The 17028-nt window shown below is 36.8% G+C and overlaps 1 protein-coding gene across 19 annotated transcripts in view; it reads left to right on the top strand.

Moving 5' to 3' along the window:
• Window positions 1–17028, top strand: part of COBL (cordon-bleu WH2 repeat protein) — a 167450-nt gene that overhangs the window by 102822 nt on the left and 47600 nt on the right. For 18 of the 19 annotated variants that reach the window (XM_090137166.1, XM_090137183.1, XM_090137180.1 and 15 more), the window contains 2 exons: window positions 2368–2506; window positions 5362–5532. In XM_090137166.1, the coding sequence (XP_089993292.1) occupies window positions 2368–2506; window positions 5362–5532 (310 nt within the window). The remainder of the gene's footprint in view (window positions 1–2367; window positions 2507–5361; window positions 5533–17028) is intronic. The other variant, XM_090137178.1, reaches the window with a different exon arrangement.

Below are 17028 nucleotides of genomic sequence, written 5' to 3'. Positions count from 1 at the left end.
TCTCTATCATTTCAAGTGGAAAAATACTTTTCTTTTTGTCTTGATTCTTGAGATTTCCTAGGCTTATCATTTAAATCACCAGTCATCCATTTTTATCCTCAAGTAAAGTGACCTTTCTGCTTGGAAAGACATAAGTGAATCTGGAAGCTAAAAATTGCTGTTAAGTAGCTGCAAAAGTCATTGCCTGTACTTATCAAGTGTGGGGGAAATTCTAATTTTGCCTGTCTTTCAGATGATTTTTTGTAGCTACTGAGTTTTGGATACTAGTGTCAGATTTTAATGTTCAGTCTCATCCACACTTTGATGATTCTCTCTTTTTTGTAAAGTACCACCCTAAAGAATCAAGCATTAAAAGCTTAAACGTATTTGCTTATTCTAAAAGGCAAAACAGAGAACCATGATTTTTTTTTTCCTAGGTGCCTTTTTCCTAATTGCCTTAAGAAAGCATGAAAAAGAATTAGATAGCTGTCCTCCATGAATTCCTAGTCTGCAAAACCAGAGCCAGATGAGTCTGTTTCACTGAACAGAACTTCTCATCTTTATTCAGCTGCATATAGGGTATTTTGGTACTGAAAACATTTTTTTTTAAATTACTAAATCCAATTTAGTCATTTGTAGTCAGTTTCTAACAACTAGCAGACAGTTTCTTCAGTGAGAGGTGCCCCATTTATAACTATTAATTTGAATAAAAGTTTTTCTAAGAAATGCTCAGTTTTTGCTATTTTTCCTATTACTGAATGTTTGGCGTGGTGCTCTTTTCTGAAGAGAAGGGTATTTTTTTCAAATTCCATGAAGTTTTGGCCAACATTCTTGGCCACTGACTATGCTTAGTTTTATCTAGCTTGGCCTTGCTGGCTTTAGTCACATACTGTGTCCAATGGATATTTAATATAATTCAGAAGTAGTCTATGTTAGTGGATCCCAAAACCAGGACACCTTTCTTTCCCCACCTCTGTCTCTGTTTGCTGGAGCTTGCAGCCCATCCTAGTTAATGCACTCTAATGGCAGTGCAGTTACTACCAGATTTCTCCATGTGCAGGAGAACAGGTGGAGAGCATCTACATGTCCTGTGACACTGTGGTTAGAGCATCGTCCTGCTGGGTGGTAATTGAGTTTCCTTATTTTATAAACTAGATCCTTCTTGAGGACTTTTGAAAAGGAAGGTTAAGAGAGGGAGGCTCTGTTCTTTGTAAAATTTGTTTATGCTCGGAGTTTCCACTCAGCCTAGGAAAGGACACATACAAATGAATGCTTTTCCTCTAATCTCTGATAATGCCTTTGAGCAGTGTAAAGCTAGTATTCATTTAATGAAATCACCCACAGCAAATGTATTTTAAGAGTTCACTAGTCTTTTGGATTAAAGGAAGGATTATTATTACTTAGGCCTTCATTAATATTAGAAAACTACCAGGTAGTTCTTTATATTAAGTATCTTCAGGTAAGTAGATTATCAGGATGGACAGAGCAGTGAAGCAATATGAGGGAGCACTGAGGAATGCTGACAGCATGCTATGTGTGGGCAGCTTGCATTGCCCTCTGCCTTAGCTGTGCCTGGTTCTGTCTATTGTTGCTGGTACTTTTCAAATATGAAAATTCAGCAGGTTTTCATACATGTTTTTTGCTTTTTTTTTTTAATTATTTTTCCAGTGAAAGGAAACAGAGCTATGTTCCAACTATCAACAGAAAATATTATGCAATGCAGTGAAACCCAAGACACTTTTAATAAAATTTTTCATAATATAAAAAGCACTGTAAACAGTAATGAAGTTTTGACTGGCCAACCAACATGTTGCAGTTTTTGGAAGCAGAGGTGTTAGAGATCTTCAGAACTTTGTCTAAGAAGTCCAGTAAATATAAATCGATTGCAGTATCATCTCTGATTATTATACAAACAGACTTCAAATTTTGATTCTCATAAGTTCTGAAGCATCATTTTGAGAGGAAAATGAAAGAAATGAGAGAACATTTATTCCCTACATATACAGATTGCAGTATTTAACCATAATTTAAGATCTGAAGAAATCAATGGTACAAACAAGAGCATAGTATGGGTTAAGCCATTACACATAGTGTCATACTATGCTTTGCTCTCCAGTCTCCTACCACATATATCTAATGGAATAGACTGGTAGTTCTCTTGTGACATTTCTATGCAGTTCTTGCCTGTCCTTCTCTGAGCGCGTTACTGTGCCTTTTGTTTTCTGTCTTATCAATCTCTTGTTGTCACTGTAAATACTTACTTTAAATATTTTGATGATTCTGTGTGCTAAATAAATTAGGTCATATGACTATCACTTTTTATGCTATTGATAACTTAAAAAAAACACCAACACATCCTTTACTTTGCATATTTTTCAATTTTACTAGATTTCACAAGGAGCATCTCTTAATGATCTACAGAAAAAGAAGAGGCGTGCACCTCTTCCACCAACTCAGTCTGCTCCACCTACTCCTGCCATGCCAAATAGGAGGGAAGAGATGGAAGACAAGAGGAAGAGCACAATGGGTAAGAGGCATTGTTTTCTCCTGTGTAATTCCATGCATGTGCTTTCAGCACCTAGTATTCGGAGTTTTCTTAATTCTGTTATGCTGTGAGTTGGGAAATTCTATAACCTGAGGGGAAAAAAATACATTTATTCTACAGAATGAAAGTCTGGAAATTTGTATATTGCCTCTTGTTTTAATGGCACCATTCAGAGTACTATGGAGTAGTAAAAGGTAGATTATTGTGGACAACGTGAATGTTTGGTACAAGTTAGATATTCCAGAATATTTGTCCTGGGCCTTTTCTGTGCCTCTAAGGTCATGGTGGTTTTGCTGGTTAAAGGGAAATGAGGAAATAGGCCAGGCAACTCTGAATCCATCTGAAGCCATGGAATTCTACTAGAACTTAAGTACAGTCAAGCTTGTTCTCCTAAATGTTCCTAAAACTGAAAGACATGTTCTTTTCCTGTAGTCCTCCAAAAGTTTGATATCGACTCACCATGTTCAGTGAAGTTTTTATTTTGAATGTGTTTCTTGATGTTATTTTAAATTAATTTCTCCTTAGTCTATAGCTAGAAGAAAATAACTGGTGCTCTTAAAGGAATTCCATACGTAGCTGGAGACAGCAAAGGAACTGTGGTCTTCAGCTGTATGTGACACATTTACTGTCATACAGGAATACTGGAAAATGCTCTCCCAGACCTCTATTGTTATCTGACTGCAAGCTCATTCAGGTCGGTGGGAGCTTTGCCCAAGTGAGGACCCCAAGATTATGCTTTTAGCAAACAAAGTGATTTTACGATGGGTAAAGATATGAGATAATAACCCCACATATTGGAACTCGTTTTTCAGTACATTAAGAGAATCATTCTCTAAGTGCTGTAATGCACTCAGTGCACTTCAGTTCATGCCTTTGACCTCATGTTCCATAAAGTGCCTAAGACATACAGATATGACATCCTGTCATACATAATTGCTTACATTACGAATGCCTCACAGTTTAGAAAGAAACCTCTTGGCTTTGTTCCAACATTTATTTTCAGTAAATGCTTCACATTTAATGCCTCAGCATTTATGCAGCAGCAGGAGTCCATTATCTTATGACATGCTCAACTCCATTGACATCTCTTATTTAAGGCCCCCAAGGGGAATGTTATGTCTGTGCTATATAATACAAGAGTTTTCAGCAAATAGGCTTACTTTTAACTATTGCTGATGTCACAGCCTGACACTTCTCACATCTTGCCCTATTGCAAGTTGATGATTGATAATGCGTAGTGCTTTAACTTTTTTTTAAGTGTTAAGTTTATTTTGTATCAGTGCTCAGTGTTGCAGCTGAAATAAAGCAGAGCAGAACCACTTCTAGTTGTTCAGTGCTGTGTACGTAAGTGCCTGCTGGCCAGACTGTTGATGTAGGGCTTAGTATCGTTTACTTTAGTGCAGCCTTATTAATTTACACCGACAAAGAGCTTATCCCACAGTAGCTCAATCCTCAGTGCTTCTCATTTTCTGCTACTTTCTTGAATGAATACGTTCATTAACAAGAAGAAATGTTACAGCAAAGGAAGATTGGTAAAACAGCTTCTCTTTTAGGTCCTTGGAAGAAAATGATGAGAAAGCACAGATGGCTCTGAAAGCAGGAAAGAAAAGCTGTGAAAAAAGCAAGACAGTAGTGAGGGGGAAATGTACTGTGAGAAATAGGCAGCCTCATGATGAAAAAGAATTAAAGCTACGTATGCATCTCCCAGCTTAGCCTCATGAATCTGAGAAAAAGATCTTATTTAAAATATTCTCAAACAGGCAGATGGGGAGCACTTCAGTATTTAATGTTGACCCACTTGCTCTGATCCCAAAGCATTGTGCTGTTTTCTCATAGCACTTAAAAAGAGTGCATATTGGCAACATTTAATTGTGTTGTGAGTCTCTTCAAACTGGTGACTCCTAACTAGTAATCAATAATGGCTTAATCTTTTTTCCTCACTCTTGGTGCTGCTCCCTTTCTCAGCAGCACCAGAGCATGAGCATAAGAGTGTGGTAGCAGTGAGAATGAAGCAGGCAAGAGGTCCATCATCAGTATCCATTTTTGTCAGTGACCAATGTGCAGATGCCTAGGGCAGGGCATGAGGGCAGAGCAACCAGACAGTTGTGTTTCCTTAGCTTGCTTTCAGCATCTAAGCACATTTTGAATTGCAGTTGTTCTAGGCCTATGCACTACGAACTGGCCACAGCTTTTCAGCACTGCAGCATAGTGCAATTATGCAAATCTATCTAGTTATTGCATGTAGTATTGAAATAGGCTCCCAGTCAAAGTTATGAGTGTTTCCTATGATAGCTTAACAGTTTTGTTAAGAATGACTTAATCAGCTGCTTCCCCCCAGTGACAAAATGATACCAAAACTACCGAGGTAAAGAAGAACCTGTCAAGATACCTACTTAAAAATACTGATTTGAGGCATTTTCCTTTTTTCTCTTACAGAGTGAGGAAAATAGTCACATAAAGTATCCTAGAAGTGAACAAATTCATTCACTTTGATATTTAGGAATAATATAACTTTCTTATGTTTCATTTCCTTATATAGCTTTTTTTTTTTCCTCCTTCAGTTATTTTTCATCTTCCTTATATTTGGCAAAACACCGATAAAGATACCAACTGTTAGTTGTGATGTACATGTATATTTTGGGCCTGGTTCTACTCTCATTGACGTAGGAGTCCAGGCTTTTCCTTCTCCCTTAATTACCTGCAGTTAAATAAGAGCAGAATTATATCCAGAGGGACTTTGGATATGGGTAAAGGAAAATCAACGCATGTTATAAAAACAGTAAGCACAGCAATTGTTGTCTTGATGCTGAAGTAACTAGTCAATTGATCCCCTGTAGGTGATGGACGGCAGGTGCCACAAAAGCCTCCTAGGGGCCCCACTCGTGACCCACCCCAGTTAGTGATCCCCCCACCCCCACCTTACCCTCCTCCTGAAAGAGACAATATGGATCCAGCAGTCTCTTACAGAGAAGCAGATGTTACAGCACCAACAAAACTGGTACCTAAACGTATGTTTCAAAATATATATATTTGCATTTCATCTCTGATGATTACTCTCAGGGGTAGTTTTTCCAGACTTTCCTCTCTGTACGTATGTGTCTGCTTTTTCCCTTTTTTCCAGCCTGTTGTCTTTTGAAATGTCCAATGCAGTGTAACTAATTAATGCAAAGTAAATTAAGCACTTGTTTGCAGGCAGGTTTGCTAGAGATCCCTGGCCATTAACAGCATTTTAAAACAGCGATCAAAACACTTGAATTCACCCAACTGGAAGCAAAAATTCACTGCCTTGTATTAATTCTCCATCTTTGATTTTCTGTACTAACACTTTTTCTCCCTGCAGAGAAAATTCCTTTGGGAGTCAGTGGGTCTGTGAGTCTAGGTTGAAAACTGCAGGGTGTCTCCCTTCAGGAAAACTAAACCATTTACATGATCTGTATGTTGTTAAAGGCCTTCCTGTCCTAATGGATACATCTTCCTTGACATCTCTGGATACTCTTTTGTGTGCTCTTCCCCTTGGGGCATAACTCTTATCAGACAAAAATAAAAAAAAATAGTTTCCACATCCTTGGGTATTTGTGAAAAGCATGTTTTTGTTACTTTTTCATGCTTATCCATTGACTGTCTTTAATTCTTTGTACACGATCCAAGTCTTTGATCATGTAGTGTATTCCCTGTGGGCTTGACCTGCACACCCGCGGAGATCCTGTAAAGGCAGCAAAGCTCTGCATATTATGGCATCATATGGACACTTCTTTGAAGGTTAGGAGTCTGTCTCCAAGCCATGGGGTCGAGAAATCCCTCCATTAGCTGCTAATTTGACAAGGATTTTTTTTCCAGGGTGTTTTCTTACTGAAATTATTCTACAGGTAGCAGTTACTCTGACACTTTAGTGTTGGTGGTTTTGCTGTTCAGTACCAACTGATCTACGGCGTTGTGTTGCTTTTGTAACTGTGCCAAGGAAATACTGTTTGTTGAGTTTTATTATGGGGAGAGAAAAAGGCAATCCATACTAACAGAAAACCTGACCCTTATTGAGGATTAACCCGAATTCATTTATTTACCAACATATGCACACAAATCGTATCATTCCTAAAATCCTTCTTTGCTAGATACCATCAGCTTGCCTACAGTATTCTCTTTATTAAAAATCTGTTGTGACCTTCTTTGCATTAATATTTCTACTTCATTTGAGTTTCTACCACTCCAATATTTTGCAATGCTTTCCTGATCTACCTTGCTGATCAAATTCACTTTAATCAATGCAGTGCTGATATTATCAGCTTGATCATTTGCTCTTAAACAAATACAATATCCTAGCCAAAATGATTTGATTAAGCTTGTACATGGAAACATAATGTGAGCTTTTATTATCCTTGGTTTATTGAGAGCAAAGCAATAGTGTTTAGTGGATATTTATTTTAAACATGAAGCATCATTGTTGGAGAGGGACAAGTTTAGCTTTATAATTACGCTGTACTCTACCTAGATAGAGTTATGCATATAGATTTACAGGAGAGAAACGTGTATAGATATATACATGAGAGTAAGTAGCACACATGACGTATGGTAATTACATTGCCTAATTCAATTCCAAAAGGTACTTAGATACTGTAGTGACTGAGTGGTAAAGAACAGAGTTTTGCAATGATGGTTTTTATTGCCTGAGAATGCCTCAAGCACTGCAAATAGGACTTCGGCGGTAGATTCAAAGAACAAAGTTTTCAATCTTCCTGACTCTAACCTCAGTAAATGTGTTTTCTCATAGAACAAGGTGGGAAGGAGGATAAGCTGCTGATGCCAGATATTGATGAAAGGCATATTTGTTCTGAAAAGACTCTCAAAACAGCTTTCTTTGATGATGATTGTGGTCTCTTTTTGCTGAGTGGGTGACTGTCAGCAGCAATTTGACAAGATGTGATTCCCATTCAGAAATCATAATTATGTGATCGTGTGGAGTTTAAATTCTTGTTCCTTATGATCTGCCATAGTTTGTGAGGCACTGTGCCCCACCCATCGTTCCTTCCCAGCAGACACACAGTTGTCCCATTGTGCTCTGAGAAATTCACCTTGAGGAATTTTCATTTCATAGAGGATGTTGGTAATCACTCTTCATGGAGTTTTCCAAACTTAGGTAGAGCATAAGTCATTCGTGAATAGGGCTTTTGCTAAGATATTTGGGCTTTCTGGCTCTAGTGGTAAGAGTCTTTCCCACAAACAAGAGTGCAATTGTTCCAACTGGATTTTGTTTTTTAATCTTTTTATTCTCATTTCACGGGCTTTCCTGTTAATTTTGGTCTTGTTGACCCTTAGCTGCATGTTGTATGCATGTTCAAAATGATATGTTTATGGGATCCTGTCTTCTTCCTTATCTTACTAATCAGATTTTTCATGGCCTGTGACTGTACAATCAAATAACTGCTTTGATAATACAGAAATGGAGATTGTAACCTCTTTTGCATGGCATTGGTTATGTCATATTGTCTGAAAAGTCTCAACAAACTAGGTAATACCAGGTGCATTTCAAGAATCTGAGTAGAAAGGAGCCTTGTCCCCATATCTATTTATATTTTCATTATGTCAGTGATATGTTAATGGGTACTATAAGCCACTTGACAAAAGCTGTGACTATTTCACAATTTGGTCATGTTTCTTCAGTCACCTTGGATATATATGCAGTCTCTCACAGTCAGTAGGGATAGTCTCTTAAGAGTTGGACTTTGTTAAAGCAAAAACAGGTACAGAAAGTCAGAAAGAGAAAACCACATGTGGTTCCAAACTAATTGAGAACTGGAGATTGCTGAGTAGGTAATTTTGTTGGCTTATCGTAATGCAGTGACGCAGAAGGAGTCTTTCAAGTGGCCAAGTCTTTTCTTGCTTACAGATGATCTGTAAAACAGGAAAATTGGTAAGGATGACGTAAGGGCTTATACCACCATCATGCCTCATACTTGTCCAGCCTGATCTGAGGAAAAAGAATGAATTTGAATCTCCAATACCTTGTACTTTCTAGAGAATTTAAATTCAGGCCAAGTTAAGCAAAGTTTGCAGACACATTGCATATCAGTAGGTGTCACACTGTTGGGAGCCAGTCTCAGAGCATTTGTGGAATTCAGAATTTCAGTGTATGGGCTCACATAGTGACACTTCCTTTGGACATCTGGTTCTTGAAGGTTACTGAGCATGCTAGCCATTCTGTTGTGTTTCCTACCCAGTATTCATTATTTTATTGTTTTACTCTTTTTTTCCCCCAACAGTTTATTGTTGTGCATCATTCCCTTCATACAACAAGCGCGTCTGACAGACCCTCTTCCTATGACCTTCATACCTCTGAACATCCTGTTGCCTCTGCTACCCCGATTCTTCTGTTGCCTTTCTTCCTTCCCTGCTGGAAAAGAACCTTTGTTTTTCTGACTGAGATTTTGGCTTCCTTTCTTTTTGAACTTTCACATTCTCTTCTAATTACTATCGATTATTTTTGGCTGAGGTTCATTTCATACTCATTTGTGAGATGTATGCTCCAGAACTGGATGCTGTGTTATATAAATCTATATATCAGCCTCAGAAGCATTATCTGTACATTTGTCTGTTCTTTTTTGAAGGATTCTCTTTACTTTGAGTCATGGTTTAATTTGATATGGTGTTTGAAAGAGTGTGTGGTATGGGGAAAGGGTGTCTTTCAATACTATCTAAAGATTTCATGAAAACTTCCTAAAAACATTTTTTTCTTCTTTTCTGTTAGCCTAGGTATAGCATTTTACATTCTCAAATATATCTTGTTTTTCCTTCATTGCATATTTTTTGTTCCTTTGAAACAAAAGTAGAACTGGGCATGGCCTAGTCAAGTTGAAGTACAGGATTCTTTTTGTATCTTGGCTATCATTCAAAAAACAAAATAGAAAGATCTATCTGATTAAAAGAAGCCTAAATAATACTAAGAATCAGTACCAAGTATACTGATTCATAGGCTTTACTTGTGCTTTCATCCTGGTGCTTAGTATGATTAATTTTATCTTGATGTTGGAGTCATCCTATGGCAATCAAGGTGTGTGTTCTATTTCTGTAACAAACGACGCAAACACTCTTTGCTCAAGATAAATCTCGTTCCACGACTCTCCTTTTTACAGTTGTAATAGGAATATTCAGTGAGTTATAATTAAAATATCAGCTACAGGATTGTACTTACCAAAAATTTATTTGCACTGAAGAAATTTCTTCGTGTGAGTGGCCCATAAGGCATGTATTTTTAATCATTTTGAACTATAAACATACATTTTATGAGTTGCAATGGTGTACACACCCAGAACTGTTCTGACCTCACATGTGTCATGATTTAAGACACTTATGTTACTTAAATTAGTGAGTTGCAATACAGAAGTCTAATTTAAATAATGAAAAATTATTGTTTTACCCTCAAGCAAACAATTGTGTTCTTCTTGAATCCTTTCCAGGTAGGCAAAATGGAGAATAACAAAACAAAGCATTCCTATAGATAATGTGAAACGTGACTAGAAAGGGTTTTGATGTCTTTTAATACAAATATGACATGTAGTTAATAAGTTTTAAGTGATGCCTCAGAATATATATTTAATACCCTAAGGTATTCTAATAAAAGTGGAGTGGAATTGATCTGTCTATGCTGCCAGGTACTTTGTTATAGTTTCTTAAGACAAGACAATAGTTTAATTGTACATCTTCTCAAAAAAAAAAAAAAAAAAAAAAAAAAAGTAGATATACACAATGTGAAAATTAAGAAACTTATTTACCTATTCTTATTACTGTATTTACATCCCATTTGTAACTCCACAGAGTAACATGCCCCATGGAGTTAAGACTAGAATAAGAACAGGATAATGAAGTGGTAAAACAAAGGGGTTTGTATTGAGTACAGTGTGAAAGTACAGTATACTGTAAAAGCAATTTTTTGCATTTAACACCAGTTCACTTATTGGAAGGTCAACTTTTTAACTAAGTCACAGTTTTGATGAAAAGGTTTCCTTGCTGTGAAAGAATACAACTATGATCCTCTCTACCTATCTGGCAAGTTTGCTGTAAAAAGCTGTTTCCAGATGGTCTGCTTGAACTTGAAAGTGCTACGGGCGAAAACTCAGAAACTCATTGCTCATCCTTAATTTATTTCATTTTTGTATTAAAATGCCAAATTTGCCTCTTTTCTTTTGCCTTTTTTTTTCCCCCGTGTTAGTGGAAATTTGCATTTTCCATGAAATTTCTGTGTAAAATTGTGATGACCAGTTTTAACTGCTAGCTCTGTCATTCTGAATTTAAACAAACAAACAAACAAAAAAAACCATAAGTTCTTCCTTGTTCTAGCTCATACTCTTCGTTTCTTCAAGTTTTAGAAATGCCAGGTACATATATGTAGTATTAAATTGTAAAAAAGAAAAAGAAAAGCTGTGTCTTTACAAGAAATCATCGTAGTTATAAGCAGTTGTGCTCCAACATTAGCATGTTCAAAACGTCCCATTATTATATACAGTGTGGGAATGAACTTCCAATGGCACTCATTATATCCAAATCTATTCAATGGAAGCGCATAGATAAGCTATTTCATGACTCTTAATTCATTAATAATGTGTGTATGAGGGGGTAGAGCATTCAAGCAAAGTGAGACCATGGGAACATGAACTTGATGGAAGTGTGGTTTGCAAGCACCAGCTCAGCACTGAGGTGTGCTCAAGGAATCTCTCCTTGCTTTGTGCCTTCTCCAGGGTTTCTGAAGCTACCTCAGTTCTGCTTCTGGAAATGAATGAGTATGTTTGTTATTTTCAGTGACTAGAAGAAGTGGTGGTTTAGTTCAGTTTGATGGAGTCTTATGTTACAGAGATATAAATGTGCATTGGCATAGTTTTATGCCTTTCATTTTATCCACAGCGACAAGAGAAATGTAATGAGAATGACATAGAGAAGATGATAAGAAATTGACTGCTATGCTAGACCTCTCTATCAAAATGGTCTTATCAGAGTTAGTAAGAAATTTAAGTTATTCACCATTTTTCTGTACTACCAAACAGCATTGCTGAAAGACTGTACTTCAGGGTGAAATACTTTTCTATTTGGAGTGAAAGAAAGAAAGAAAAAACAAAACCCCCTAACAACTGGGAAGTGTTTTGAGTATGGTAAGTAAATGCAGTATTAGCATATGGATCAAAATAACTTGCAATTTTATGACTCTGGTGGCTGTGACATTCAGTCCCTTCAGGAAATAAGGACAGATGTATAATTTATGATTCATACTATTCTGATGCATGACAAAAGTCCTCATCCCCTACAAAATCCTGTGAATTATTAACAGATTAAGCTTCGTGGTGGACAGATTTTACTGACCAGACATTTAAAACTTTTTTTATTTTATGTTGACCACCAGAGGGCGCCAGCGTTGTCAAATATCTGCAATAAATTGCAACTAAGGATAATGCTAAAGGTGAATGTTAAACTATAAGTATCATCACATTTATGCAAATAATTTCAGCCTTCAAGAAACACATAAACATAAATGGAGTTTACAGAGCTTTTCCGTTCATCAGCTAAAAATAAAAGTAGTTTTTCTATTATTTTTAATCAATTTAATCACAAATTTGAAACCAAATCATATTTGCATATGATGCTATTGTGATGGCATTTTCCAGACATGACCTCAAAATTTAGCTCTAGGTGTGTTTGCAAAGGGTGTCGGCATGTCTTGTTACGTATTACAGTGCAGATATTGCCTGTGTATTTACTGTAGCCTGTGTCCAAGGTGTGGAAATCAGTGCATATAGCTGATGTATGTGCTGAAGAGCAAGTACATAGGAGTTGGCCACATTGAGTGTAGATCTAAAAGGATGTGTTCTACTAGGAATGCTTATCAGCATGAGTTGTAGCATTTCAAAGGTTTTATATACACGCATTTCAAGGGTGTGTAGATGGTTTTATTGTCCATCCTCTTCCACAGTCAAGTGACTTTGTTACAAGCAATTCAGTCATTCAATCATCTTCAAACCAAAGAGAGACTCTCCCAGCACCCTTAAATATTTTTCTACATGAAATTCTGTCTTTTTTTATGACTTATCTTTGAGGATTGAAATGTATGCTTTCTTTTGCGCTGAGCAACTGGAATTTTTTCTTTTCCAGCAACAGAGCTGCAGAATACTAAGCTTTGAATTAATTCCATTTTTATCTGTAGAAAATATGCTCTCTCTGTCCATAACTGAAACTTAGTCTGAGTGAGGTGGGAAGAGAATATTTTAAATATATCTGTGAAAGGAGAAATTATGTCTCTTTTTGTTCAGTTTTTATAGAGGGTTATTTGTAGCTGGCTGTGGGGTCTAAAGTATTTAAATAAGTGCTAGGGAGAGTGATAGGTAGATAGATCATCCAGTCAAAATGATGTGATAGATTGCAAAGGCTTGTGATGCATTTATTTATTAAACATGGCCATGCAATCTATCATATGCCCATCATCTGTCCCTGTATTCTGCATATTTAAAGTCCGCACTGTGGATATGATTCTTATATGCTCATTCTTTGCATTTAAGCCCTCCTTTCAGTTCCATCGCAGTATAAAGTGCCTCAGTGTGAGAGTTGTGCTCAGTGTGTGTATATAAAACAGCAGTTCTGTCTCCCTGGCTTGGCTTCTCATCACTACCGTGACTCTCAATATATATTTAGTTCATGCAGTAGGCACCATTTAACTTTCCATACTAAAATACATGTTATTTTAGAAGACAGAATGTAACTTATTCCATCCCTCCGAAATTACAGCCATGTTGTTTTCTAATGTCATTGCAAAACTATGAACTCCCCCCTCAGGGACAGTGAGACAAATTTGCTGTCACTGTTTACACACTTCTTCACGTGTCTCATGCACAGTATGCAGATAAGCTTCTCTGGCCATACAGGCACTATACAGAAGTCCACTGCTGAAATATGTAAGAAGTTGACAGAACAAAAAGTGGCACGGTTAATTTCTTGCTCATGCAGAACAACTTATACATAATGATCTTCGCTGGGTTTTGCTGAGATGGAGAAGGGTAAGGGTGGTCTTGTATTTTTCTGTGCACAAACAAGCTGCTTAGTGACGTTTATTGTGTGTTCTTCTATAAAGATTTAACTACAAGTGGTGAACGGCTATTAAAAGGATCTAGCCCAGTAGCAAGAGCAGTGTCAGAACCAGATGATATACTGGCTATGCATAACTGTTAAGTCCTTTATATCCTTTGAATGTGCCTTGAACATCAGGGATTTATTTTTCTGTTCAGTTCCAATAAGCAAATTTTAAATTGTGGTCACTAAATCTCTTTCATTTTTCTCATGACTGGAGAAGGCACTGAAGAGGGAGATGCAGTCCTTTGTAAAGGTAACGGCATAAAGCGTGTATGTTGCATTCCCTTACATATTCACTCAGCTTGCTGTCACAGTACTGAAAATAATACCAGAGACTTTGCAGACTTCGAGCAGAAGTTGGCCCTGGTATAATTCCTTTGACTATAACAAAATATTTTCTGGTTACAGTAAGCAAGGGACTGAACACCAGTGAATCAAATTGTCTTTCTAATCTCATTTCCTCATATTCAGCTCTTTGCTTATTTACCTACTTCGTAATGTGTGGAGTAAAACTTAGCTTCCCATTTTCCACTCTGACTAAATATAAAAATGTTTCTCTTCTTCTAACTCCCTTGAAGCCCAGTTCTGCCATACAAGTGGTCTGTGGATAAACTTTGTTTATACTAAGTGAAACCAAATTCCCTGTTTTCCTCTTCCTTAGTCAGAATAAGAGATTAATTTTGTGAGGCTCACCTTTAATAACTGGGTAGCAGCTTAAGTGTACTCTGTGGGACTTCTAGAAACTGTCACACCCATACCAGTGGAGAAACTTTCATTTACTCACTAGCAAGCTGGACTAAACATCTGTGTTCAGCCAAGTACATGCACATGGTGTGACTGTGTGTGTCTCCAAGTTTCAGTCCCTAGTATAGATTGGAAGTTAGGCTTCATTTACACATAATGGACTAAATCAAACAGAGTGGTTGTTGTTTGAAATGGCATAGAAATTTGTGGTACAAGATCCTACTGATTGAAGTGTAGTCATGACACAGAGATACAGAAAGCAAACAGTTGAAAATCTTGTGTTTTCTGTACTAGGTAGATGATAATACTCATACCAAACTACTTGTCCAACCTCAAAGATGCTCATACTCAGCTTTTCCTATTACCACTTCTAAGCCAGTAAACACTCACTAAGATGACTGCCTGCTTTCTTCTAAGAAATTGAGAATTCTGTCCATGCACATTCACTTCTGGGTTTTAGGGCCTGAGGGAGCAAAAGGCTGAGAGCAGAGACAGAGCCTCTTTTGTCAGCTCCTTTTGTGGATTCCATAATTGGTTCCTGGCATGGATAAAAGAATTATTTTCCAACCTACTGTACCATAAGCGAAGGTGGGGTGTAATGGAGGACAAAGACCTAAACCAAAAGAAGACAGAGGAAAGAATGAGAAAGGAGCACTGTAGCTGGCAAATATTTTTTATGAGACTATTGTGATTAAAAGATGAAAGTAAAACTGCTAAAAATATATGGAACCTGTTATAAGCAGTGGTAGGGGAATATTAATATTTTTCATTCAAGCGTATTATGAAAGTTATTACTGATACCTAATTTTAAAAAGGTTTCCTCATGTTTTGCACTTGATAAAGTGTTGAAAAATTTTTTTTATTTATTTTTTAAAAAATTGAAAATTAATGAAAACATTTTCTCAGCCAAGTGAGAGAAAAATGAAGCCATCGCTATTCATAAACCATTCCTATATATGAAAATCTTTGACATAAGAATTAAAAAATTCTTATAATTCTTAAACTGTAAGAATTATGAAGAATTACATGAGAAATGCATGCAAATTTTAAAAAGCTAGAGTACTGGGAAAGTTTTAGAATTCACAGTAAGAATTTTCTGCAGTTGGCTGTTGATTGTAACAAAAGGAACAGTTTGGAAACTAAATAGACTTTTCAGTTTGACTCTGTATGGAGACAGCTTATTAGTGGCCAGCTGATTGCTCTAGAAGGGCCACCTCATATGGCTTCTTGTTATTATTGAGAGCAGAAATGTATATTTGGGAATTATGGCAAAAATGCATTAGTATCTTAGTTTTATCTGACACTCTTTTTGGGTACTGACAGTCTTTCAGACGTGTTCAATCAATGATCAGGAATGACATGATTCTCCTTTACCTGGTAAAACTTAGTCTGCTTTCCTCCCAGAGAAAGGAATTTATTTTTTTTCCCCAAAAGAAATATTATTTCGGTTAAGCACAGCATATATGGATATTTTCATGATCAGTCATGATTTAAAAATATATGGTTTTTTTACTTCTAAAACCCCTTTCTACTTGTTTTCAGAAACAGCTGTGCTGATAAACTGACCGGTCTGTTAAAGAAACTTTGAGGTTTAAGTGTCCGGGTTTTCCAAATGAAAACATTTGGTCAAAAGGAAGAAAAAAAACCCATGCATATACTGTAATTTGCTTGTTTGCTCCACTCCCCTGTGGACATGCCCAGCTTCCTTTGTACCTGGCAGCTTTCCTGTTCTGTATTCATCAAGCTAATCGATGTGATTCAGATGTTCCTCAAATAAAATCATTTGTCTTCAGTGTACTCCTACAAAGGACACAGATTGTACTAAAAAGGCCTTTCTGCACTCTCAGGGTACACAAAATACATGTCACTGTTCACAGTACAAGGCTTTGGCAGTGCACTGGTTGAATTTTTTTACACAAAAAAAATCCTTGCACGAGGCAACTCCTTGCAGTTTTTCCATGGAGTTAAATTAGTGCCTGTGAGAAAATTAGCAGACTGAAAGCACAGAAGTCTTTAAACTTACATGCCGTGATGTGAAGAGTAATAACAAGCCGCCAACTCAATTCTGCACTGGTCTGATAGGGGCCACTCTAAGGTGAGAGGGTCATGATGAGCAATCAGGAGAGTGAAGATAAGGTTAGAGCATTACAGTATAAACTGTACTGTACAAACTGGTACAGTAACCTGTCACACCTGTGTAAAATTTTCCAAGCACAACCCTTGCATAGGTTTTTTGGGGATTAAAACCAAAATCTTTAAAAGAGATACTTTTAAAGGAAGAGATAGGTGGAAGAGGAAATCTCATCACCTTGCTTTTAAAAGACAACTTGAACATTAAGATTTGTGAATGTTTCCTTGTTCTTTGTTTTCTACTTTTCCTCTTCCAGACCCCATCAGGTAATTCCTTAAGCGGTTCCTGTGGACTTCTGTTTTAATTTCTCAGTTCTTGAGACATTTAAAACAGATTAACTCTGTTGTTTTGTTGTTGTGAGCCTCTGTCTCTCCGTCATGAGTTGAATAAGTAGATAGATATTCTTTCTCTAATAATTTATAAAGGTTCTTCTACTTCTTGATAAAGCTTTTGGAATTGAATTTTAGCACTGTTATCATTCCTAACTAATTCAGAAAAAAAATAGCCAATTTTTAGGATTTATAAGTTA

Source organism: Phasianus colchicus, chromosome 3 (genome assembly GCF_987193195.1).
Source record: "Phasianus colchicus chromosome 3, bPhaCol1.hap1.1, whole genome shotgun sequence".
Lineage (NCBI taxonomy): Eukaryota > Metazoa > Chordata > Aves > Galliformes > Phasianidae > Phasianus > Phasianus colchicus.
This window is presented reverse-complemented; position numbering and strand designations above follow the sequence as displayed.